At 51.1% G+C, this 26,819-nt stretch overlaps 1 protein-coding gene across 1 annotated transcript; it reads left to right on the top strand.

Annotated features, from left to right (window-relative positions):
• The first annotated feature begins 1,583 nt into the window (after positions 1-1,583).
• Positions 1,584-22,826, top strand: LOC141476639 (AP-4 complex accessory subunit RUSC2-like). The gene is made up of 11 exons (XM_074165421.1): positions 1,584-3,543; positions 7,548-8,336; positions 8,854-9,054; positions 10,872-11,015; positions 12,224-12,300; positions 16,616-16,790; positions 17,758-17,863; positions 18,953-18,999; positions 20,556-21,513; positions 22,148-22,321; positions 22,646-22,826. Exons 1-11 carry the CDS (start codon positions 1,584-1,586, stop codon positions 22,824-22,826), a joined length of 4,812 nt encoding a protein of 1,603 aa, XP_074021522.1.
• Positions 22,827-26,819: the final 3,993 nt, after the last annotated feature.

Raw genomic sequence — 26,819 nt, 5'->3', positions numbered from 1 at the left:
GTAAGGTAGGCACAGACTCAGATGTTGTGAATGCTACTTTCTGGAGTCTGAAGGTCAGTGGTGGCAGCAGACCAGGGGTCCTGGAATCCAGAGCAGGATCACAGTATGCAGTGTCAGGGTGCTGTGAGCACTGAGGATGCCTGGATGAGATATGGGATGTGGATTGATGACCAAGGGGTTTTGGGCCAGGGTTTTCAGAATAAGGGATTGATCTATGAGTCCTAGTTCATTTTTGAATCATCATGGACCATTGTCTTTTGTGGTTTCTCCCTCTCCTTACTGCCTTAGCTGCCCTCCAATGCACTTCTCTGCTTCTCTGATGTGTAGCAGAGAAGGCAAGAGGGAAAACCCCCTCCAGACTGTCCTGGAGGCGCTTGCAGGTTGGACCTCTGGGTTAGATGGGGAAGGAAGAATGAACATGTTCTCTGCTCTCCCATATCAAATGCTGGTGAACATCTTCCTCTAGCTTTATGACAAACTGCTATGTACTGAACAATGAGGGAGTTGGGCTCTTAGTGTCCTGCTTGTACAGTTCCTGGGACTGTGGGCTGTGGCAATGGTACTGTTGTGAAGTGCAGCAGGTAATAAGATAAACAGGTAAGTGCTATAGATAATGTGGCAGAGTGTCAGGGAACTGTGAACTAGGGACCTAGGACTACAAGAGGAACCAGCCTGAGCTGAGGCTTAATCATCAGCAAAAGGTTAGCAGAAGGCTGTATGGGACCTATTTAACCATCAGCAGTAGCTCCCCATAGCCTCACTGAAATCATCTGCTCCTTTTCACAAGAGGCCCTTGTGTGCATAAGTAGTTGCATATTTTGGGTTGCTCCCCTGGCACCATTAAAAGAGCTCAGGACCTCATGGGGACTCCTGGATTTTGGAGAAGAATGGTTGTTGCTGCTTTCCTGTTCCAGTCTGATCCTGCTTTCCTGTTCCAGTCTGATCCTGCTTTCCAGTCTCTGCCTGGACTTGTTGCAACTCCATTGTTGCAAGGTCTGTCAGTGAGTGCAGTTAAGTGTTTGATTCTTAAAGGTACCTAAAGGCAGGCAAAGATATTGAATCCAGTGCCAGAAGATGGACTGCTCTCATCAGAGTGCAGCACTTCATTTCAGACCCTGTGCTGTCTGTATGTTTTCCTCTGAGTGTACAGTGCCATCAGCAGTGAGGTCTTCATTTGGCCCAAAGCCTGTGCAGCCTTTTGGCCACTTGAGTGGAATCAGTTACTCACTTCAGATAAGTTTGAGAGGGGTCAGTTGGTAGCACAAGTGTTGTCCCAGGAGTCTGCAGGGAGGGAGGACATGTTTGTCCTACATTGTGCTTTCCCTGAAGAAGGAGAACTCGGGACCTTGTGCTCAGGTACTTGTGCTGACAAGGACCAGTCTGTTTAGGTCATGAAGTCTTCAGTCAAACCAATGATGCTTTAAATAGCCACTGCCTTTCCTGAGAGGTGACTTCCTTTGTGTTTTTGTCTCTCTCTAGGTATCTGAATTTCCCCATGAGAAACGTCCTCCCAGCCTCTCATGCGCACCCCTACCTGTCCATGGGTAGCACCAGCTTAATTGATGTCAAGAGCATTCCTCACCATGGATAGTTCACCCAAACTGACTGGCGAGACACTGATTGTCCATCACATTCCCCTGGTGCATTGCCAGGTCCCTGACAGACAGTGCTGCTCCATGAGCAAAAGGACCGACCCCTTCTGCCAGCCAGAGCTAGGCCTTATGCAGACCTCTGCCCTTCTGGACAGAAACCTTTCACAAACTGACTCCTTAGTGTACAGCGGCTTTCTACAGGCCTCCGAAACCTCAGCAGAGGCCTCAGACAGCAAAGGTGGCAAAGCGAGGGACTTGATTGTCCATAGTATCAGTAAGCGACACAACCCTTTCCTGCTGAATGAGGGTGAAGACCTCAGCATCTTTGGGGATTACTTGGGTCAAAAATCTTTCCACCTTCACAACTCCCTTGTGGCTGGCAAACCTCCCTTTCATCTGCATGAGTTGGCCTTGCCCCCTTTCCACCTCCATGACTCCAATCACATTGTGAAATCCTGGAACATGGCCATCCGGTCCAGTGTGGTAGATGGGCAAGAGGACAAAATCAGCAATGATGTCCAGAAGAGGAACAATGCAAATCAGTGCCACCAGGCCTCAGAATGGATGGAGCTGGATGAACACAACTGCCATCATGGCAGTTTCTCCAGCTTCTCTTTCGATGGTGGTGACCAGGAGTGGAACCAGAACATGGATGAATCGCTGGGGAATCAGGATGCCCTGCACAGACGGATATGCAGCTGTTCCAGATCAGAGCGCCAGCACTGTCACTGCTACAGTTCATCAAGTCAGTCTGAAGTGACTGACCAACAGATGGGCTACATAAGTGACTCTTCCTGCAACAGCTCCGATGGAGTGCTGGTGAACTTCAGTGCTCTCTACAACAAAATGAGTGGCCATTCTCGATCTAACCTGAATTCAGCCAACCTGTCCTGTGACTCTTCCTTCTGCAGCCACTCAGACACAGGAGCTTTTTACCTGGATTTGCATTCATCACCCACAGAACCCAAGATATCTTGTGAGTCGCATCACCCAGAGAGTTTGGGGAAGGTATGTGGGTGTCAACACTCCTCACCTGTCCTTGATGCTAACTGTAACTCCTACCACCTCCACTGTGAGCCTTTGGAGAGCTCAGATCCGACTGCCTGCTTCCAAAGCCAAGCACGGCTTGTTGTGGCTACTCAGAATTATTATAAGTTAGTCACATGTGACTTGTCTTCCCAGTCATCCCCCAGCCCGGCAGGATCTTCCATAACTAGCTACTCAGAAGACCATACCAAAGGTAGCCCAGCCCAGCCCACTGAATATTATCTGTTTAGAAGACCTGACCTGAGACAAGAAGAAAGGAACGTGGAGTGCAGTGAAGAGGAGGCAAAGGGAGAAGCCACCCAGAACATGATTGAGGGTCAGGTCTATGTGAATGTGTCACCACCTAACTTCAACACAAGCCGGCGGCGCTCCAGGAGCTATGATCAGAACCTGGACAAGAGTCCTAGCAGCAGGCTGGGCTCTTTGGAGCGCATGGTGAGCTGTCCGGTCAGGCTGAGTGAAAGTCCAGCAATACCCATCCAGAATTTCCCCCCAAAGCAAGTGACATCTTTTGCTGAACTGGCTAAAGGCAGGAAAAAGAACAGCACCTCCCCACCACTCCGGTCCAGTGGAGATTCCTCCTTGGAGTTCTCCCCTGTCCCCAAGACACAGGAGGATTGCCCAACCTTTCTTGAAGAAAGAGCTTGTCGCAACCAGAGTCTTCCACCCATGCCCTTTGTCCACAGCCTGAAATGGAGCTGCAAGGGCTTCTGTTTGAATCATGCTTTTGGGGACAGCCAGGCTTTGTGTTCCACCAAAGACTCAGGTTCCAGTGAGACCACCCCCAGTGGGCATGGGGAAGGTGAACAAGCTTCTCTCTCTCTGCTGATGGAGGCAGATGCCAGCTTCTCAGGTAGTTCTGCCAGTGGCCACGGACAAAGAGATGTTAGAGCCCGAGCAGATGGTAAGGAGCCCAACTAGGCAGAATGGAGAAGTAAAAAGAAAGGCTGCTTTTTGGGACATGAGGGGAGCAGCAGAGGAATCTGCATGGTGATGGGAGACCAGTGCCTATGCAGTTTGTTTCCTGGTCTTCCACTCCTTGGGAAAAAGCCCTGCTGTGCTTATTTCAGACCCAGATCAGTGCAGGTGCATTTCTAAAGCCTTTTGAGGTTTTATGCAAACCTCTCATATTGTATAAGGGCGGACATGGCATTAGCACTTAGGGTCTGTGCAGCTTAGAGGATTGTCTCCCTTCCAGGGCATTATACTCCTCCAGTCCATGAGAACCACCTGCCTTTAGCTCTCAAGACAGGGATTTGAAGATGCTCAGCAGAGCCATGTTCCCAGCAGATGTAGGGAAGGGAACCACTGAGGAGTTTTTAGCCTTTCTTCTTTGGAGCCACATGGGGCAGAGGTGGGGAGGGAAGAGGCATAGCCAGCAGTCTCCTCTCAGTGCAGGTCAGGGAGCTCACACAGTCTCTGCCAGGACTTACAACATGAGTCCTGCAGAGATTAGAGAAGCTGTGTGTCTGCTGGAATATCCTGGCCATATCCTCCACAGTGCGTTGAATTGCAGCAAAGGTTCCTCTGGAGGGTAATTGTCCCAGCTCCCTCTGCAGGAAAGCCTGAAATAGATTAATTGCTTTCCACTTCGATATTGCCGTTACATGTCATAGAATCATAGAAACATAGAATCATAGAATTGTCTAGGTTGGAAGGGACCTTTACAATCATCTACTCCAACCATCAACCTAACTCTGAAAGAAACCAAAAAAGCACATCTCTAAACCATGTAATAAGCACTATGTCAACCCATCTTTCAAATACCTCCAGGGATGGTGCCTCAACCACCTCCCTGGGCAGCCCATTCCAATGCTTAATAACCCTTTCCGTGTAAAAATTTTTCCTAATATCCAATCTGAACCTCCCCTGGCACAACTTGAGGCCATTTCCTCTTCTTCTATCGCCTGTGACTTGGGAGAAGAGACCAACCCCCGCCTCTCTACAACCTCCTTTCAGGTAGTTGTAGAGAGCGAGAAGGTCTCCCCTCAGCCTCCTTTTCTCTAGGCTGAACAACCCCAGCTCCCTCAGCCTCTCCTCATAAGACTTGCTCTCCAGACCCCTCACCAGCTTTGTTGCCCTTCTCTGGACCCGCTCCAGCCCCTCAATGTCTTTTTTGTGGTAAGGGGCCCAAAACTGGACACAGTACTCAAGGTGAGGCCTCACCAGTGCCCAGTACAGGGGGACAATCACCTCCCGAGTCCTACTCACCACGCTGTTCCTGATAGAGGCCAGGATGCTGTTGGCCTTCTTGGCCACCTGGGCACGCTGCTGGCTCAGGTTCAGACAGCTGTTGACCAACACCCCCAGGTCCTTTTCTGCCAGGCAGCTTTCCAGTCACTCTTCCCCAAGCCTGTAGCGCTGCATGGGGTTGGTGTGACCCAAGTGCAGGACCCAGCACTTGGCCTTGTTGAACCTCATCCCATTGGTCTCAGCCCATCGATCCAGCCTGTCCAGATCCCTCTGCAACACCTTTCTACCCTCCAGCAGGTCGACACTCCCACCTAATTTGGTGTCATCTGCAAACTTACTGAGGGTGCACTCGATCCCCTCATCCAGATCATTGATAAAGATGTTAAAGAGAACCGGCCCCAATACCGAGCCCTGGGGGACACCACTCGTGACTGGCCGCCAACTGGATTTAACTCCATTCACCACCACTCACTGGTTCCAGCCCTCCAGCCAGTTTTTAACCCAGCAGAGAGTACTCCCATCCAAGCCATGGGCAGCCAGTTTCTCCAGGAGGATACTGTGGGAGACTGTATCAAAGGCCTTACTAAAGTCCAGGTAAACAACATCCACAGCCTTTCCCTCATCCACCAATAGGGTCACCTTGTCATAGAAGGAGATCAGGTTTGTCAAGCAGGACCTGCCTTTCATGAACCCATGCTGGCTGGGCCTGATCTCCTGGGCGTCTTTCATGTGCCGCATAATGGCACTCAGGATGATTTGTTCCATGACCTTCCCGGGCACCGAGGTCAGACTGACAGGCCTGTAGTTCCCTGGATCATCCTTCTGACCCTTCTTGTGGATGGGCACCACATTTGCTAGATGCCAGTCAGCCGGGACCCCCCCAGTTTGCCAGGACTGCTGGTAAATGATGGAAAGTGGCTCAGTGAGCACTTCTGCCAGCTCCCTCAGTACCCTTGGGTGGATCCCACCTGGCCCCATAGACTTGTTTATGTCCAGGTGTTGGATATGTCCTGGTGAGGAAGCTGTGTGACAGTCCCATCAGTGGTATGACCATTTCTCCAGCATGGCCGGAGACCTCCATCTCTGCCCTAGACAGTTCTTGTACGTGTTTCACAGGTAAGAGCCTGTCTAAAATGGGGCTCTGACCAGACTACTGCAGTAGATAGCCCCTAACATGCCAAGGACTTGACTGTCTCCATTTAATGCCCTGAAAATTTCTTGCAGGAGATAGGAAGAACATGTCATTCATTGCCATTGAAGGTATGTGAGAGGTTTTGGCCTTTGGAGCAAGAGTTTTTGGTGTATTTTTTTTTGTTTATTGAGCCTTGAATATGCGCTTGGTGTGGGATGGCAGGGAAGGCATGTCTCTGCTGGGAGAAGGCAGTCATGGGAGCAGCCCTCTTGGTTTGCAGAAGGAGTGCTTGGAAGGAGCAAGAGCTGTTCAGGGAGTGGAAGGAGGGGGCAGACAGGAGCTCTCAGGGCAATTTATCCCAGCAGTTCCTGCACCCCCTGCTGCAGTCCCTTCCTCTGCACTGTGACAGCAAGGCAGGTATTCGCGCTGTGTGGAAAACTCCTGCCTGCAGCTGGAGATAGAGGCAGAGCTGCCTCGTGCCAGCTGAGAGCAGCCTCGTGCCAGCTGAGAGCAGCATGACCCTAGAGGGCCTGAGAAGGGATGAGAGGGAAAGCAAGACCTGCTAAAGGCTAGCTATAGGGAGAGAGGCCTGGCACACCCCACAGGCAGAAAGTAAAACCAGGGGTCCTTTATCCCAGGATTTGCTGTGGGCTGGAAGAGTGGTGGGGAAAGCAAGCCAGAAGATGCCGTGTCATGCTGGAATGCGGTGTGGTGATCAGGGATCCCAGTCAGCCCCATGTGTGCATCCAGTGCTGTGTGTGTTATGCACTGTGTGCACAGCATGTCACACTTGAGCTGTGTCTCTCAGGATATTGTGTCCCCACCAGGAGCAGCAGGCATGCATGTGTAGGAGATCAGCCCAGCACATACCCTTAGGAAATCCCTGTCAGTCATTTGCTGAAGCTGACCTGCCTTTTCCAGGGTTGGAAGCTCTTCTTATTCTGCTGTCGGCCTGATTTGGTTAGGAAAGCCCTGCTTGGTTCTGGTACAGGCAGGGGGAGGAAGGGAGCTGTGTGCTCAGAGGGGGAACAGTTACAGGAGAAAGAGGAGGGAGGGAGAAGGGGAAGCAAGCAGCCTTTCCGACAGCACTGAGTGCAATGTGGGATGCAGAGCTGCAGTGCTATTGCATGTAATGCTTGTGCTCAGTTGGGTGAGTGGGGTTAAGAAATCTTTCTGTACCACAGTGCATTGGGCCATGTCTTTGTGGTACTGCTTGGATGGAGGCAGGCTGAAGGTTAGGCATTTGGGGCCATGGCTTGTGCTGTCCTGGGAGCAAGGGATAGGGAAAGGATGGGAATCTGGTGACCCTACCAGGAGAGAGAAGCCCCCAGTGCAGTGCCCTACTCTTCCAGACAGCTGTCAACAGCTGGAAACTCTGCATTTGGGGCCACATATCTTTACCCTGCCAGCTCATGATTTGTGTAACCCATTCAGACTTGAACTACTCTGCTTGTGTCACTGGCCTCTAGCTCATCCTCTTCCCACAGCTGAGAGCAGGGTCCCTTTTGCCTGTGATCTGCTAGGCTGATGATGACTGTCCCTCTGCCCACCCTCACACTCTGTCCCCCTTTCTCTCCCTGAAGGTGGTGGCACAGACAGCAAACCTGTGGTACGCTACAGCAAGGACCAACGTCCCACGACTCTGCCCATCCAGCCCTTTGCTTTCCAGCACCATTTCAGCAAGCCACCCGAGGCCCGTGCTCTGCACAGTCATTTTGCCTCCAGCCTTTCCCAACTCTACAACTTGTCCAGCAACTGGCCTTCCATCCAGCAGATCTTCTCCAATTCCCAGTCCACAGCCTTGGCTACCTTGGCAGAGCAGGTGGCAGCAGCAGAGAGCCAAGCCCATGGCATACTCCTGACCCAACGCTCAGTGGATGGAGCTGCCTCCCGCAATGATGGCTGCATTAAGAAACCTGCCCCTGAGACAACCCGTCCATCCCCCCTGGGGAGTTACTCTCCTTTGCAATGCAATGTGCCTTTCTTCCAAAGCATGGACTCCTCTTCCTCACCTACCACAGAGAAGGCTGGAGAGAGCCAGCCTCCCAGGAGCAGATCCTGCTCCATCTCTGCCAGCCTCCTTCCTATGAGGTCTTCCCCTGCTGTCAGTGCCATGCAGCCCTCCCAAGCCACCAAAGCTGATGCCCTGAAGCAAAAGGAGAACTCCAAACCTGTTCCCAAGAAGGAGACATCGCTGCAGTCAAACCCACCGCTCTCCAAGTACCGACTCCACAGTGAGTCCTTCCTGCCCCTCTCAGTGGACAGTATGCCCGTGAGCAGAGTAGGAGGCCATGCAGATCCCCACTGGAGGAGTGGCAGTGAGACCAGCAGCTCTGGTTCCTTCAACAGCATGGGAATGCAGCCCCTCAGTGGTAGGTTCCCATCCACCAGGACATGCTAGTCTGGAACATCTCCAGCTCTCTGGCTACTGCTCCCTATAGTACCACCCTCCCTTATAACTGCAGCCCAGGGAAAAATTGCATCTGAGTGCTGCAGCACTCAACAGCTCCCATCATCACTCTGCCTGCAAAAGAAAGTCATATGCTAAGAGCATGTCCGTCCAGTCCTGACTTCTACACTGTGTCTCTGGAGAGGGCAGCATGGGGCTGGTGATCTTACAGCACCCCACACCAGGTGCTCATACCCCAAACTTGCTCCTTCTTTGCCTGCAGCCATGAGGCCACTCAGGCTCCTGCCCTGCTCTGTCAGGCTGTGGCCTCCACCTCCCTTCATGTATGTATGCGAACATCCTGTAATGCTGCTGGACTTTTAACTAACTTGCTGTCTCTCTTTCTCTGTCCTTCCTCTTTCTCATCCTTTGTCTCTCTGTTTCTCCTCCATGTCCTCTTGTCTGCTCACATCCTCCCATCTGGTGCTGCGGCATTATAGCAAACCACCTCTCCCCCCAAGTGCTGAAGTGGCGAGAGTACAGGCGGAGGAACCCCCTGGATCTGGACTGCATTTCGGGGCTGCCCAGCTTAGCAGACAGCCTAGACAAGAGGCAGCAGGAGTCCCGGATGAACCAGGGGAACCCCATCTTTGAACTTCCTGGCACGCTCAACACTAGCCATTTCCACTGCAAGCTGAACGGTGCGCACCACCTTTCTGCTGGGGGGGGTCTTGGGAGGTGACTTTAGGGCTCAGATTCAGTATCCCAGCTATGCCTGGCTTCATCACTGCTCTGCCTGCTCTGCTCCGCATCTGCTCACAGTGGGGCTGAGGGGTACAAGACGAAGGTGAAAATTGCCTCACTGATGAGTACATTCTGTGTAGAACCTCCTTTCTCCACAAGGTGAGAGCAGTCAGGTCTGGCTCTGGGCTGGACTGAAGGGGAAAGTGAATGGCCCACACGCTGGCTCAGACCTCAGCAAGTGCTCCTGGACTGTGTCCAGCTTGTAGTTCATGTCTCATACAGGAGTTGTGGCCCTTGGAGATCTCATGTCTGTGCCCCACAGTGTCTGCCCATCTGCCCCAACCCTGGCAGCATGCTAGGTGCTGGTCTGTAGCTCCCATGGGGCAGCTGGAAACAGTGTAGGGCTCTGTTTCTCCACTGTCCTGGGTTGAGAGACACAGGACTAACTGCTCTTCTAATGCTGGGGAAAACTGTACTTTTTGAAGACTCTGGTGTCTGAATTCATGAAAATATTTACTTTACAGCCAGCCAGGCTCTGTGGGATTCAAGGTCTTGGTGTTTTCGAGCCTTGCCAGGTGCAGGGACAAGGAGGAACAAGGCCTGGGCACTTGACCCAGGCCTGCCAACAGGAGTATTTCATACCATGAACGTCACATTCAATATAAATTAGAAAAGTTTGCTGTGTAGCACTCTCTCCCTTGATGGCGGCGATCCAGAGAACTCCTTGCCCTGGTGCCGGACCCCTGAGGCCTTCCCTTCCTCCCAAAGCCGTTGCGCTCACAGTGTCCGACATTTGTTGTCCACTGCTGGGAGTGCCCAGCTTCCTACTGATATAATTGGCTGAGTATAGTTCTTGTATATCTTATATCAGTATTGGGATTAATACTGGTTCTTTAGTGTTATTGTTAATTCTTTAGTCTTATCCTATTAAATCTATTTATATTTCAACCCTTGTGTTTCTTCGTGTTCCCCGATTCTCCTTCCCGGGTGGGGAGGGGTCATCGGGTGATAGAATAATTGTCTAAATGACAATAAATTGTTATGGGTTTTCTCCAACCATGACATCCATGCTCTGCCCTTAAGGTCTTCTCTGTCCTCCAAAACCTGTGTAGGAAGGGCTGAGAGTGGCAGGCTGCTTTTGGCTGAACCTTTGAGAGTCCTCCAGGAGGAGCAGAGGGGTCTGTTTGTGGGAATGAGAGCATTCTTGAGGCCAGCCCCGAGTCATGGAGTGAATTCTCCAAATCTCTACACCTCACTGCCAACCCAAACAGTTTCGTCATCCCTCCTTCACAGGAAGATGCCTAGCCCAGAGCTGGGGAATCAACCAGATGGAAATCAAGCACACAATCCTGCAAAAGTCATCCCTTGAAAATAGAGGCCATCTCAGGAGACAGGCAGAAAGCATGTAGTTTGTTGCCTGTGGATGCCTGTGTGTGACAAGTAGGGATTCTCTCTGTGCTCTACTTTTGATCCCATTTGCTGGGGGTATCTACACAGCAGCCCCGAGAGTCTGGTGCAGATAGGTTTTCCTTAGCACCAGCTCATGGGCCCCCAGTCAAGCTGGAGCTAGATGTTGGGTGGGCTGTGGGGTTGAACTCTACAGGCTCATGTTACAAACCATTGCTGGAAGAGTAACAAACATTGCTGTCTTGGACAGGTTGGTGTGAAGACTCCTGCTGGTGCAGGTTGCTTTTGGGAAAAGCAAACAATGTGGGAGAGGCTTTGGTATAAGGGCTTGGGGCTGATCCTTCTCCTTCCTGTCTTGGCCCTGCAGGGCAGTCTATGAGGCAACTACAGCTTACCTACACTGACTTCTTCCCTGACTACTTCTCACTAGCAGAGAAACCCCCCGCTGAGTTCTGCCTCTCCCCAGATGGCAACACAGAGTCCATCTCCATCGACCTGCTGCAGAAGAAGGGTGAGTCCATGTGTCTCATGTCAATGGAGGAGGGTGTGGCATAGCACAGCATAAGGCAAATAGTGCTTCTCTCCGTCTCATCTCTGTAGACATAATGGTTTCTTTCCTTGCCCTTCTCTACATGTCCCCCTGGATTGATGGCTGTTTCCACGGCAGGTTCTTGTGTTCTCTGCACCATGCCACATGCCACAGAGCATGTTTGAGCTGCTTGTCCCAGGAAGTATGAATAGAAAGGATCTTAAGTCCACAAGAAAGGGCAGAGAGAGCAGGCAGTCACAGGAGTATGACCCTGAGGCAGGGCATACTGCCACCCCTGTCGCAGTATATAAGGGTAGATCTGTGAATCTGTGTTATGCTGTAGATGTGCTAGCCTGAGATTTTGTAATTTAGGTAAAAGGTCTTGCATCATACTGTAGGCCCCAGTACCTGAAGGGGGCCTACGAGAAAGCCGAGGAGGGACTGTTTGCAAGGGCATGTAGCAACAGGACGAGGGGCAATGGTTTTAAACTATAGCAGGGTAGGTTTAGATTAGACATTAGGAAGAAGTTCTTTACATCGTGATGAGACACTGGAACAGGTTGCCCAGAGAGGTGGCGGAGGCCCCATCGTTGGAGACATTCAAAGTCAGACTTGATGAGGCTCTGAGCAATCTGATCTAGTTAAAGATGTCCCTGCTTACTGCAGGGGGGTTGGACTAGATGACCTTTAAAGGTCCCTTCCAACCCAACACATTCTATGATTCTATGATTCTATGATGCAGATGTCAGATTATCCACCACTGGCTTGTTCCTAAAAGCAAATAAAAATGCATGGTTTCTGCCATGCCACCCTGTAAGATAAAAGCAGCTAAAGACTCATTGCCTCAGACGCCATCTCTGCTCCCTCAAGGGATGGTGCGTGGAGGTGATGGTCTGTTTCCCTTGGGAACACTGACAGGGTGTCTTATGCTTCAGCCACTTCTAAAGGTTGTCATACTGTTGTCCTGATACGTGAGTGTTGGAACCAGAAGGGATAGATTTGGTGAGGAGTTAGGAGGGGTTCTGCATGTTTTTGGCAGAGACCCGACATGAGCTGCTCATGTTGCCAGAGAGGGCATGTGTGCTGACATGGGCTTGAAATGCCCCTGCCTGATTTCTTCATTAAGTGTTTGGTCAGGGTCTGTCCTAGAAGCCCCTCAGGCAGCTCTTTGACTCTGTCTTTCCCTCTAGGACTGGTGAAGGCAATCAACACTGCTGTTGACCTGATTGTGGCTCACTTTGGAACCAGCAGGGATCCAGGGGTGAAGGTAAATCTTGCTTTCGTATGGCTTCTCAACATCATGAGTGGCATGGAGAGGATGGAGAAAGATTGCCTCTCCATTCTCTTCCAGTTAAGAAACTACAGGGTATCCAATGAAGCTAGTAGTACCAAGAACAAAACAAACAAAGGCGATGGTACATCATGCAGTAGATAGTAAACCTGTGACAATTCTTGCTGTATGATGCTGGGGATGCTAAAAGTTTATGTGAATTTAAGGGAAGATTGGAAAAATACAGGGAAGTGAAATTCATTGAGTCTACTAAACACATAAGAATCATGTCCAGCTTAGTCTCTGAGTTGAAAGTAGTTGTAAGCTGGGAGAGTATTAAGGGAAAGTATTATGTATGTTTGCTCTGGTTTTACTCTTTCTCATGTACTTTCTCATGGCTCTTTATAAGAGAGAATATCAGGCCAACTCAGGCCAACTGGACTTCTGGTCTGATGCAATACACCAGTTCTTTTTTCTCATATAGCAGAGAGCTGTATTTCCCTTCTCCACCCATCCAGCAATTCTGTTCTGGCACTGATGTCAGGGCACAGTGCAGTGTTCCCAGTCCCTTGATGTCTCACAGGGCTCCATAATGATAAAAAAGTGCATCAGTCATTGCCCATCTGGGGCAGTTGGGCTTCCCCTATAGCCCTTACCATGAACCCACTTGCGGCGATGATTGATCAGGATGCAATTGTATGCAATAAGCAGACACAGAAGCAGAAGCAGCAGCAAAAGCAGAAGCACAAGCACACTTTATTCACATACACAAAGCTATAGAGAGAGAGCTAGTTTCTGAGCTGTTTTGCCAAACAGGGTGAGCACTCTTATTCTCACAGAATGTGACTGTTTTCAGCCACATCATTCTACACACACTCCTCCAGGTGGTTTTCCAGCCTGACCTTCACAGACACACACAATGGTTTGTTTTCCTCTCTCCAGCCAGCTCGAAACAATCTTATTCTTAAAGCAATATAGTCTTATTTCTGATCAAGTTTTGCTTGCTCTGCGACATGCTCAGAAGGGTTCCAAAATCAGTCTTAATCGATTTTCCAGATATTCTGCATGGCCCCAACAATGCGTGGGGTCCCAGGGGCACCAGTGGGTCCCTGCCCGGGTGGGGACAGGCTGGGCTGGCTCTGGGGCTGGTTTCTCGCTCTCCTCCTCCTGGCCAGGTTGTGTGGCCCCAACACCCACTAGCTTCAGAGTTCATCTAGGTTGCCCATGGGGTTGGCTGTCTTTCGCCTGTGCTCCCCTCATCTCCCATTTCTGGAATAACACAGGCAGAGCAAGCTTACTTCTGTTTGTACCAGCCATTGTTTGCAGTCCTGTGACACTCAGCATCTTCGTGGTGCCTCCTCTCAAAGCTGAATGCTCTGCTTCAGTCATAGGGACTCTGGGGCAGACACGTGACACTGTTTGGATATGACAACTGCCCTGGAGTGCCATCCCCAAGGAGAAGCTTTACTGGGACAGATTCCAAGCCCATTCAATCTTATCTCAGAGCCCAGGGTAATTTGCCCCTAATTACAATTGTTCACAGAATCACAGAATCTTCATGGTTGGAAGGGACCTTTGAGATCATCAAGTCCAACCATACACACACACAAAAAACCCCCAACAATCTCGGGCACTAGAGCATGCCCTGAAGTGCCACGTCTACACGTTCCTTAAATACCTCCAGGGATGGCGACTCCACCACCTCCCTGGGCAGGCTGTTCCAGTGCCTGACCACCCTCTCAGTAAAGTAATTCTTCCTAATATCTAATCTAAACCTCCCCTGCCCCAACTTGATACCATTTCCTCTGGTCCTGTCATTATTCCCTTGGGAGAAGAGGCCAACACCCACCTCTCTACAACCTCCTTTCAGGTAGTTGTAGAGGGCAATGAGGTCTCCCCTCAGCCTCCTCTTCTCCAAACTAAATATGCCCAGTTCCTTCAGCCTCTCCTCATATGACTTGTTCTCTCGACCCCTCACCAGCTTGGTGGCTCTCCTCTGGACACGCTCCAGCAGCTCAATGTCCTTCTTGTAGTGAGGGGCCCAGAACTGAACACAGTACTCGAGGTGAGGCCTCACCAGTGCCGAGTACAGAGGCACGATCACTTCCCTACTCCTGCTGGCCACGCTATTCCTGATACAGGCCAGGATGCTGTTGGCCTTCTTGGCTACCTGGGCACGCTGCTGGCTCATGTTAAGCCGGCTGTCCACCAACACCCCCAGGTCCTTTTCTGCTGGGCAGCTTTCCAGCCACTCTTCCCCGAGCCTGTAGCGTTGGCTGGGATTGTTGTGACCAAAATGCAGGACCCGGCACTTGGCCCTATTAAACCTCATCCCATTGGCCTTGGCCCATTGATCCAACCTGTCCAGATCCCTCTGTAGAGCCTTCCTACCCTCAAGCAGATCAACACTCCCACCTAGTTTGGTGTCATCTGCAAACTTACTGAGGGTGCACTCAATCCCCTTGTCTAGATCATCAATAAAGATATTAAACAAGACTGGCCCCAAAACTGAGCCCTGAGGGACACCACTGGTGACCGGCCACCAACTGGATTTCACCCCATTAATTACAACTCTCTGGGCACGGCCATCCAGCCAGTTTTTTACCCAGTGAAGAATACACTTGTCTATGCCATGATTCGCCAGCTTCTCCAGGAGAACGCTGTGGGGGACGGTGTCAAAGGCCTTACCAAAGTCCAGGTAGACAACGTCCACAGCCTTCCCTGCATCCAGAAGGCGGGTCACATGGTCATAGAAAGAGATCAGGTTGGTTAAGCAGGACCTCCCTTTCATAAACCCATGCTGGCTGGCCCTGATCCCTCGGCTGCCCTGCACTTGCTGTGAGAGCTCACTCAAGATGATCCTCTCCATGATCTTTCTTGGTACCGAGGTCAGACTGACAGGCCTGTAGTTTCCCGGATCCTCCTTCTGGCCCTTCTTGTAGATAAGCATCACGTTGGCCACCCTCCAGTCATCTGGTACCTCCCTTGTTGACCAGGATTGTTGATAGATGATGGAGAGAGGCTTGGTGAGCTCTCCCGCCAGCTCTCTGAGTACCCTTGGGTGAATCCCATCCGGCCCCATAGATTTATGTGTGTCCAGGTGCATAAGCAGATCATTAACTACTTCCTTCTGGATTATGGGGGGGTTGTTCTGCTCTCCATTCTTATCTTCCAGCTCAGGAGGCTGAACACCCTGGGGGTAGCTGGTCCGACTATTGAAGATGGAGGCAAAGGCGGCATTAAGTATCTCAGCCTTCTCCTCATCCTTAGTTGCAATGTTCCCCCCCACATCCAGTAAGGGATGGAGATGTTGCTGATGCAGAGATTGCTGTGCAGCATAACTGGAGCTGTTTGGATTTCCACAGCTTTTGAAAGCTTCACTGTGAATTTCCTGTTGATTTGGGGAGTAATCGCAACATTCCCCCATTACTTTACTTGTCAGACAGCACTGTGGTTTTGATCTGGGATTTCATTATGTGTCAGTGTGCCAAGGGCTGAGCATTCACCTGTCAAAAGGCAGCACCTGTCCCTGATGCTGCCATGCTCAATGAATCTGGCAGGATTATTCCTGACCCAGAAGTTCAGTCTCAGTTCAGGACCTTTGTGGACCTGTGCCAACTGGCCAGTGTAATTCCAACTCAGCTGGTAAAATCTGTGTCCTGAACACAACTGCCTGGGACCACTGACATGATGCGCAAGATCTCGGGCTGACCCCTTTGGATAGACACCTTGGCAGCTCAAGGACTGAATATGTCCCTGCTCTGCTGATGCTGGGCTTTTACATGCTTCCTCACCTCGATCTTGGCTCTGTCCATCCATTTTGCCCTCACCGTTTATTTATAGTAATCCCTAGGAATTATAGCTCAGCATGTCACTGAGTTAAGTGTTCCTTAACCCCTTGGTACCAGAAGTTCCGATGTCGCTTGCTGCTTCCTACTTCAAAAATAGCAACAAGAAAATCTACAGCAGCAGAAAAAGCTCCTACTCTCTTCTTCCTCCAGCAGGACAGCCTTGTTATACCCTTAGGGAGAACTGGGCATCCCTTCTAACTGGGATATCCTCTTCTCAAGCTGGGATATTCTTTTCCCAAGCTGTTGCCTCATCCCAGCCTGGGGCAGACCTTGCAGGGAGCAACCCAGAATTGGTGTATGAGGCAGCAAGGGGAAGAGCCTGCCTGTTCAAGGAGCTGCTGAGCATCATCATAGCCTGGATATTGCCTGCTGGGTATCTGTAGTAGGCAAGTGGTACTGGACTGTTTGCATACCTTATAGAGCAGTTACCAACCCTCTCCCTGTTGCCTGTTCTCCCTTAGGCCAAACTTGGGAACAGCTCTGTGAGCCCCAACGTGGGGCATCTCATCCTGAAATACCTGTGCCCTGCTGTCCAGGACATCCTGAGTGATGGGCTCAAGGCTTATGTCCTGGACATGGTCATTGGCCAGAGGAGGAACATCCCCTGGAGCATGGTGGAGGCATCCACCCAGCTAGGTATGGAGAGTGTGCAGTGATGCCCATTGCTCTGCGGTAGTCCTGTGTTGTGTCTGGGAGGTGCTAGGGAAGGCTGACTAGAAGGATGGGGATGCAGAATAATACCTAGCTCCCTGCATGGAACAAGGTGTACCTTGGCCTTCTCTTGCAAGGTGGGAGAGCCACTGCTTTATTCTGTCCAAATATTTATTGTCATTTTTCCTGAATTTTCTAAATTCTCCTATAACAGACCCTAGCAATGAAAAAAAAACCAACCAAAGAAAGAAACACTAAAGCCCTTTTCCCTCCTCTGAGTTTCCAGAGTGTTTCTAGACCTTCATCTTTAGCCCTGCACAGCTATGGTATAAGGCAGAACTGTGATCTAGCCTGGTCTGTAAGAAAATTTGCACACACAGCTCATTTGGCTCAAGCATGCCCACATGACCTGCACCCTCTGCTAGTACCAGTCTGCATCCTGGATTGTGGCAGTGGCTACCATCCAGGAGAACTCCTTTCTGATGTTACAGATGGCAGAGCCACACTGATTTCTGCACCATTAAGAGCTTACATCCAGGGCTGGGAAGCCTCCTAGACTGTTTGTGGCAAATCTCCAGCTCTGAGGTTATCTCTGTGATTGCAGATACCCCAAATTATAACCACTCACCATAATATTCTGTTTACCTGCTGATTTTGAGTTGGGGGCCATGATTGTCCCTGAAGTGTGGGAGACAGGTCCCTGGGGTCCTTTCATCCATTGAAACTCTCCCAAAGTTTTGGAGTGGTAATTTAGGACAGACCACAACTTCATCCCTTGTGAAGTCTAACTGTTGGGATGGAGCGAGCTCATCTTGATGATTGGTGGAGGGGCAATGCACATACGGGCATGAGCACCCAGCCAACTTCTGTCTTTGCCTTGATGCTCCTTCCTATGATGCCATTTTGGCTTTGCTGACCACAACTAATCTCAACATTTCACTTCTCTCCATAGGCCCCTCTACCAAGTTGCTGCACAGCCTCTATAGCAAGATCAGCCAGTACACAGAGCTCACCAACCACACCATGAGGTTCAATGCATTCATCTTTGGCCTCCTCAAGTAAGCCGGCTTCCTGGGCTGACTGCATGTCACTGTCCAGGGCTGGCAGCAGGTGCTGGTCCTTGACTGCAAGCAGGCACAGTTGCTAATGAAAAGATTTAAGAAACCTGGAAAGCCACTCCCCAGCTGTAGGTGAGGGAAGGAAGAAGCTGTGAGCCTCAGGGAACTCCAGAAGGATCAAAACCAACCCCTATGAGGCTAGAACTGAGAAGGGCTGGCTGTAGCCCACTGAAGAACATTGTCAGCTTGGTTTAGCCCCAGAACATTAGGAGGGAAGAGTCTGTCCATCAGGGTTCATATAAGGATAGACATAACATATGCATAAATTACTCCTGAAAATCCATGCTTAAATCACTGCTTCCTGGAGCTGCAGTGAATCCCAGTGCATGAGGCTTTGAAGGATAAATTGCCCTGGTTCAGGACTCAAGGCTGACCCTCCCAGATTGGATAAGGAGTGTACACACTACACTCTGTGTTGAACAGAAGGCGGCCACAATAAAGGGATGAGTGCTGTTAGGATGGTATTTCCTTTCTCCAGTGGTCAGCAAGAGCTCTGACAGTGGCAAGAGTCCCCAAGATCTTCAAATGTTGGGGGACCCCTACAAGCAGAAGCAAGCTCTGCCCTGCTCTCCCTACCCAGGATGGCCCAGCTCTCCCCTCCTGGCACAGGTTACCAGCATATTTTGGGCCAAGCCTGCAGCAATGGTCTCATGTTTGTAGATGATTTACCTCTTTCACATCAGCCCTTCTCAACAAAGCTAAGCTCTGCCAAGAACATAGGAGCTAAATGGTGAGGAAACTTGATGGAAACATGGTTGTTAGGGGTTATGGTTGCACAATGCCTCATGTAAAGCAAACTGGCTCTGTGACAGGCTGGACGGCTGTGGTCAGTGCATGCTGATGGGAGTGAACCGCTGTCCTTTCACTAGGTCTTGAGGTTCACAGGGATATGCTGTGTAAATGCCCTTTTCCAACCACACTTCTTATAGAACAAGCTAGGATGAAGGGGGTGAATTGATTTTCACTCTTTCTTTCTTCCTTTCTTTCCTTTCTTTCCTTTCTTTCCCTGCTTCTTTTCCCTTCCTGCAGTATCCGGTCCTTGGAGTTCTGGTTCAACCACCTCTACGACCATGAAGGTAAGAGCCTAAGGGCTGTGGGCTTCAGTGGGGGCCAAATTCTTCACAATATAGAGCACAGATCTAAGCTCTGGGGCACGCATGTCTCTTGTTGGTCTCTCAGCCTAGGCTGCTCCCCTCTGCTCTGAGCTGAAGGACTAGACTATACACAGTCCCAATGTATGTGTTGCTGGAGGGCTGCTCAGCTAACGGGAGTGAGGTGGAAGTCAAAGCTCCATGCAGCTCCCTCCACCTGAGCTGTGGAGAGCCTGGACAGCCATGTCCTTCCCAGCTGTAGCTGGTACCCAAGGTTATCACCTCCAATGCAGATCCTTGAATCTACCTGCAGGAGACCAGATCAAACCCTCCCCAAATTTCTGCATTCCCTGCCCAGTGCCTGAGAGCTTCATATATCTGGAGGTGTGAACACTTAGCTGAAACCCTTCAGGCATGGGAAATGGAAATTAAAACCTCCTGACAAATTAAAAGCAGATTTTACTGGATGTATCTGCTTTTTTCAACCAGAAATGTTTCTGGAGTGTACAGATAACCCCATCAGCAATGACCAAGCTGCCAGATGCTTAGAAGCAGCATGACTAAGTGTTAAGTGCACAGTGAGACAGACACCCTTGACCTGCTGGATCCTTTGAGGGTGCTGCTGGCTCAACCCAGGGCCCCATGCACTGCAAGAAGTCCAGCCCAGTATCTTCTGGCAGGTTTGGGGGCTGACAGAAGACATTTCTCAGGTCTATGTGTGCAGTCAGCATTTCTCTCTGGAGCAGACAGGAAAATAAACTTGCCTTTGTACTGAGCAGTGTGGCAAGAGAAAGCACCCTGTTTTTCTGGAGCAGAAGACGACCATCTGTTTCAAGCCATCATTAAGAGCTGGAAGTGTGAGCAATAGCTAGGGCTGTTAGGATGCAGAAGGCTAGGCAAAGGGATTGGAAATAAGGTGCAAGTCCTGTCTATGGTGTTTGTTATCTCACTGGAGCCAAATGGCCACAAATCCTGTTCCCAACTCTCTCCCTGGGAGTGAGACCTGACAACAAAGCTGACGGGGGAGAGCACTGCAGATGTGGTCAAATTAAGTGAAAGATGAATGCTGCAGGTAGAAATGCTAGTTCATTTTGTTAGGATCCACAGTTCAGCCCAGTCAGATCCCTGGAAAGACTGTATTCAGCTGCCCTCGACACTCTCTCTGCAGGGGACGGGTACTGGCCAGATCTGCATCTCTTGTTCATCTCCAGGAGGTGGGGAAGAGAATGTATGCCAACCCTCTTTGATGCTCTTTATTTGCACGCTACTCCCATGGCATTTGTGGCAAAGGTCATCCTGGTAGGCAGTCTGACAGACAGGTCCTGGTTGCAGGCATGACTGGAAGCAGGACCTGTGCCAGTTTGCCCAGAGCTCACAGAACATCTGGTGCTCCCTGACCCAGTGCTGAGCCTCACACTGCAGCCACAGCTGTGACCAAAAACTATTGTCCAACTCCTTTCCCTGTAGCTTCAGCAGCTTCTTGGTGGCTTGACAAAGGTGGCAAGGGCCTCTCATCTAATTAAATGTCTCTTGCCCTACAGATATCATCCTGGCACACTACCAGCCAATAGGCTTCTTGTGCCTGTCTCATAGCGTGTGTCAGCCTCTATTTGAGGAGCTCCTGCTCCTGCTCCAGCCTCTCTCTCTGCTACCCTTCAACCTAGACCTCCTTTTTGAGCATCACCTGATGCAAATGGGCAAAGAGCAGCAGCAGCAAAAGGAGCTGCTGCGTGTAAAGCAGGACCTGCTGCTTTCCACACACTCCACCCTGCAGCTAATGCAGACGCAGGGCAGCAGTGAGGATCCTTATGACTGCAGCACTGCCCCTGAAGCAGTGGGTGCCAGAGATGATGACATCTCACCAGGCCACAACCCCCAGCAAGCTGCAAGTGAGAGGGTCAAGGGGGTGGGGGCTTCGTGCAGAGATGGCAACAGGGAGGAAGAGCAGAGGAAGGTGCGAGAGAGCACGTGGGAGGGGAAGAAGGACAAGCAAGCGGGCTGGTGGTACCAGCTCATGCAGAGCTCTCAGATTTACATTAAGGGCTCAGCTGAAGGCTTGAAGCTCATCTGCTATGAGAAGAAAGCAGCTTTGAATGCTGTGCCCAGGTCAGCAGAGACCCAAAAGGCACCACCCCCCCGTGAAGGGGTGGTGGAGGGTGCAGAGTCTGAGTGTACCTCGGAGGAGAGGCCCAAGGCTGCCAGCAAACCAAGTCCTAAAGCTGCAGAAGAGGCCTTGGAAAAGCCCCAGCAGGTACCAGTTGGCAAAGAAGTGAAGGAATGGAGCTGGCCCTTCTGGATGGGCAGCCCCCCAGACTCAGTGCTTACAGAGCTGAAGCACAGCAAGGAAAAGGAGACTGGGACTCATCAAAGAGTGGGAGTAGCAGTAGCAGCTGCCCAGGAAGAGAGCAGCATCAGTGCATCAAAGGGCAGCCAGCCCATCAAGTGGGGACACTTGTTTGGGTCCAGGAAGGTGCAAAAAGAGCCCAGGCAGCCTAACAGGTAAGGATGGGACTGGGGAGGGCTGGTTAACCTGGGGTTGCAGCAGTGCAGGTGGAAGTCAGGTCAATAGCCTACCACTGGGCTACACCATGGTGGTACATCAGAGTCTGTGTGAACAGAGAGATCTGTCACCCCTGCCCAGCCCTGCCTGCCTGCTCACACCACTGTTTCCCTCCTCAGCTCCTACCCTTGCTCAGTCTTCTGCCTGAGCTCTACCCGCTGCCTTGGCTCCTAAACCCCCTCTCCACAGGAAGGGCCCATGCTGCACTGCTCCCATCATCACCTCATCCCACCCAAAAACATGTACTAAGTGAGAGCAAAACATGGAGCCATCCCTGTTGCTCACAATGGGTGGGGAGGAGGCGTGAAGTTGCCCCATGTAGCTGGGCCCTCCTCGCATTGCCTCTCCACCTGTACCATTCTTGCTTGTATGGCCACTGGAAATGTCCTTCCCAGTCTAGGCCATGGTGTGTCTGGAGGATGCTGAGGCCTCCCCTCCAGGAGACAGCCTGGGAACAACAATGCACTTTGTGCACGGATCCAGACCTCTAAGGCATGACCTTGCCATGAGAGCAGCTGCTTCTTGCCTCCCGGGTACACTTCCCTGCCACTACCTGCTTCTATCTCCTTGCAGGTTGCCCTCTGGCTGGCTGAGCTTGGACAAGTCCATGTTCCAGCTGGTGGCCCAGAAGGTCGGGGCAAGCATGTGGCAAGAAGCAGCCCTTGAGACAGAGCTCCCCTGGCCAGAGCAACCTGAAGTGCCCCCCAAAGCATGGCCAGCCTGGGGGCTGTCTGCCCACCCTCCCTGGTGAGTGGCACCATGTGGCCGTCCTGCAGGTGCTAGGATATGGTGGGTTGAGGTTGACACGGCTCTGCCTGTTGCAGTTCACCTGGTTCCCTTTATACTCATGAACCAGGGGACGAATCATGGCAGTGACACAGCTTGTGCATCTCTCCACCCCAACTCTGCAATCTGTAGGCAATGGGGAGCTGGGGGGCAGCTGAGATCCTGGCTGGGGAGGGAGGCAGGGGGTGTTTTCCTCACTCCTCTGTGCCCATGGTGGTCCCTCGGCTTCAATGGGGTGAGTGTGCTGTGGCAAGTTAACCCTTCCTCCCCTCCCTCTGCCTGCAGTGAGGTGAAAGCTCTTTGCCATCACATTGCCACCAAGGCAGGACAACTGAGCTTCAACAAGGGGGACATCCTGCAGGTCATGTCCAAGGTGGATGGTGACTGGCTGCAGTGCAGCCTCGGCTCCGAGAAGGGACTGGTGCCCATCATGTACATTACCCACCCAGAGGACGAGGACTATTGACATGGCTGGGAGGCCAAGCACAGTACTGTGAGCTGCTGAGGCTCATCTGGGGAAGCCCACTCTGCCAGAGGAACAGACACAGCTTCTTGCTAGTTTCTTACCATTACAGAATGCAGTAACCATAGGTGGTTCCTTCTTGCTCCTCCTCGTGCAGCTGCCAAAGGCTGACTTGTCCCCTGGGGCCTTCTGCAAGCTGCACCTCAAATTGCCAGGCATTGCCATGCATGCAGCCACACCAGGGACCGTCTGAGCCCCTCCACCCCATGCCATCTCCAGCATTCGTAGGCCATAGACTCGTACACAGCAGGAACTCAAGCAGTCCCTGCCAGGACAGTGCTGCCCCACTGCGTGGCTCAGTTTCATGCTGGAGAGTGCAGGATGCTGGCCATCCCCTCCCTAGGGGTGGCAGTGCAGTCTGCAGCCTTCAGCATCCCTGGCATCATCAGCCACAGGGGTGGGAGGGAGCATCATGTGTTGGCAAGGTCTCTGCAAGGCTGGGCTGATGGGTTGTGTTGCGGCTTGAAGGGAGGCTGCAAGGTAGGCTCCTCTGTCGCGACGGAGGGAAGACAGGGCCACTCAATATGAGTGATCAGCAAGCTTCGTTTATTGATTCACACAGTGGCCTTTTATGTTCTAACATAATTAGCTCATACATATTACAAAAGTTAAGCTCATGATTGGTTAGTTCTTAGAAAGATCAACTCCGCCCTTGGTTCCTTCTTTACAGTTACTTTCATCCTCTTTTCCCATGCCTGAGCAGCTGCAACCTCTCTGTTATCATACAACAATTATAGTCAAGGACAAGGTGTCTTTACCAGCCCAGCAGTTACGGGGGCTGAATCCGATGTTTCTCAAGCTTTTGCTCGGCCAGCTGGATCATGTCTACGTGACCCTTCTCAGCTAGCCATTCTCCCACAATTCCCCCGTTTTTATTTTGAATGACACAGGCTTGGTTAAACATCCGTAACACAAGGGTTTTCATACAAGACAACACACAACTCACACAAAGCAACGCTATTAGTACAATGATTAAGATTAGCAATCCTGTCTGTAAAAGGTTTCTCAGCCATCCGGACAGACCCAACCAGTCTCCAAGAGCACCCCTATAAGGCACGTAGTAAATGGGGAGCGGGGTGTTGCTAGGCTTGCACAAAAGCTGGTCGTGTTGAGTGACTGAGCTAAAGTTATCCACACATTTTCTCGTGGGTCAAACATCTCGCTATATGGGATGGCTCTTATGCTTACAACTAAGGCAACTACTATAAAGCTTTCTATACCTAAATTAACCATTTTCTCTGTTTCAACTTCTAAGCAAATAGCATGCACATAATACCTAGGGGTTACAGACCCCACAGATTGTACAATTAATTTCTGTCTTTGTGACCTCGTGGTTCACACTCAGACGCAGCGGTCTCAGTCCGTTGGTTTACGGTGATTAGTCGGGTCACCTTCAGCGGTGACTTCAGGGTGGTCGATGGCGGGCCTTACCCAACGGCTGGGAACCCAGATGGTACCTTGTCCCCTATGGTCCATCGTAGAAGGGGTGATTTGCGAGCAAGGGTCAATCCTCCTACTCCTGCGACCGTGGCGCTGCTCGCGTAGGTCGGCCATTGAGCCGGCCACTTATGCGTGCTGATTATGGAGATGTCAGCGCCAGTGTCTAGAAGAGCAACAAGTGATATAGTTAGGTTGGCGTATTGCACAGCAACCGGGCGTTGTGGCCTTTGGCGCAAGCCGACAGTTAGTAAGGCCATTTGTCCTGTAGATCCAAAGGCTCCTTGCCCTCGTGGCTGCTCTTGCAGCGGTGGAAGGGCTCCCGCAAGATGTGGTAGGGGAATTAATTGCGCCACCTTGGTGCCTTTAGCGATGAAGAGCGGTGGGAATAACGTGTGGGCCATGATCTGGATCTCACCGTGGCAATCTTTATCAATCAGTCCCACCAACACATTAAGTCCCAGCATGGTGGCTGATGAACGGCCTATAAGTAGTGCTCCGACAGCTTGTCCATTGATACAGATTGGTCCCTGTGTGCCGGTAGCAATGCTGACAGGCTTTGAGTCCAACAGGGTACAATCTACTGCTGTTGCCAGGTCCAAGCCGAGGCTTCCGCTTGTGGCTGGTCTGAGCTGAAGGGATTGAGTGCTGCCGGATATGCAGCCGCTTTTTGTGTCGGCGCGGGGCGGCTCTTCCCGCTGAATCGTCCGTTTCCCGGTTTAGAAGCGCGACATGCAGTCTCATTGTGGTTGTCCGACCGGCAGTTTCTGCACCATACTGAGCCGGCGTTGCAGTTCCGTCTGATGTGTCCAGCAGCGCCGCAACGGTAGCATCGTGGGCGAGATGATTCACTAGCATTTAATCGTTGAACGGAGGCTTGCAAAGGAGCAAGGGCTGCAAGAACTTGACTCTGCGTAGCCTGCGCGTGTTCCTTTAAACTATTCCCTAGTTCCTTTACTGCCTCAACTAACATTGCCTGTGGCCCCACTGGTACCTGAGCCATCCTTTCTAGTCCTTCCTCGATAGTCCATGTCCCTGGCAATGTAGCCAAGATGTTGCGTGTGGCCGGATTACTATTTTGTATAGCACACTGCTTTAGTATAGTGCCTCTGAGATAATCGGGCACCCCGGCCGCCTGTATGGCGTCTGCTACTCTGCTACTCGATCTATAAATAGGCCAAATGGTTCCTCTCTTCCTTGCTTAATACCCATATATGAAGGGATTCCTTTTTTTTTTTTTTTTTTTTTTTTTTTTTTTTTTTCAGCTCGGTGTTGCAACGGGGCGTTAGCGACTGCCCGCCACGGCTTTATCAACTTTTTGGCTGATTTATTATCGCATATAACTTCGCCAAACAATTTATCCTCATATTTACGCCATTCCTCGTGTTCAAAAACCGTATCTGGATTATCAAAGCAACCTCTCGCTACTCCATATGCTGATAACCCAGGCAACTCCCTTTTACAATCTATACCCTGAACGCTCCGCTTTTCTAAAAAGCATTTGAGCAAATCGTACGCCGCTTGTCTGTTCATACCTTCGTTATCTATACCCTAAATGCTCCGCTTTTCTAAAAAGCATTTGAGCAAATCATACGCCGCTTGTCTATTCATACCTTCGTCAGCGCGCTGTTGCAGCCTTCCAGACTTCGGCGGCGCGTAGCCGGCAGGACACTCTCTATAGGTGCTCCAGGGCGCGGGGACCTTTTCCTTTAATCCCTGTCGCTCTCGGGCGCGGGGACCTTTTCCTTTAATCCCTTTCGCCTCCTGCGCTGCTTACAGGACCAGCACTGAGACTCCGTTGACCGTGGCTCGCAGGTTCAGCCCTCTGTAGGGTCCCTGTTTCGGGCGCCATTTGTCGCGACGGAGGGAAGACAGGGCCACTCAATATGAGTGATCAGCAAGCTTCGTTTATTGATTCACACAGTGGCCTTTTATGTTCTAACATAATTAGCTCATACATATTACAAAAGTTAAGCTCATGATTGGTTAGTTCTTAGAAAGATCAACTCCGCCCTTGGTTCCTTCTTTACAGTTACTTTCATCCTCTTTTCCCATGCCTGAGCAGCTGCAACCTCTCTGTTATCATACAACAATTATAGTCAAGGACAAGGTGTCTTTACCAGCCCAGTAGTTATGGGGGCTGAATCCGATGTTTCTCAAGCTTTTGCTCGGCCAGCTGGATCATGTCTACGTGACCCTTCTCAGCTAGCCATTCTCCCACACTCCTCCACATTGGAGCAGCCCTGTCCTAACATGTAATAGCAGTGCCTGGTGGATTGTACCGGGCCAAGTGGCCTGGCACTGCCACACTGCAGGACCTGGGGCTGTGCCTGGCCACAGTCAGGGGAAGAGGACAGGGCACGTGTGTGTGTGTGAAGCAAAGGGGTGCATGGAATCATGAAGAAGGAGCATGGATGTTCAGTGTTACATAGGTCCAGGATGGGTAAAGCCACCCTGTGTGGACATGGGTGCTTTGGGGGTTGTCCCCGTGCCCTCCAT

This window comes from Numenius arquata, chromosome W (assembly GCF_964106895.1).
Source record: "Numenius arquata chromosome W, bNumArq3.hap1.1, whole genome shotgun sequence".
Classification (NCBI taxonomy): domain Eukaryota; kingdom Metazoa; phylum Chordata; class Aves; order Charadriiformes; family Scolopacidae; genus Numenius; species Numenius arquata.
Note: the sequence above shows the minus strand (reverse complement) of the source record. Positions and strands in the feature narration are given on the sequence as shown.

Bases quoted from the DNA above. Each gene is read 5' to 3' on its own strand.
- LOC141476639 (XM_074165421.1), top strand. From the start codon at position 1,584: ATGGATAGTTCACCCAAACTGACTGGCGAGACACTGATTGTCCATCAC. The intron at 3,544-7,547 runs GTAAGGAGCCCA...CTCTCCCTGAAG, and splicing joins TGTTAGAGCCCGAGCAGATG to GTGGTGGCACAGACAGCAAA. The intron at 19,000-20,555 runs GTAAGAGCCTAA...CTTGCCCTACAG, and splicing joins CCACCTCTACGACCATGAAG to ATATCATCCTGGCACACTAC.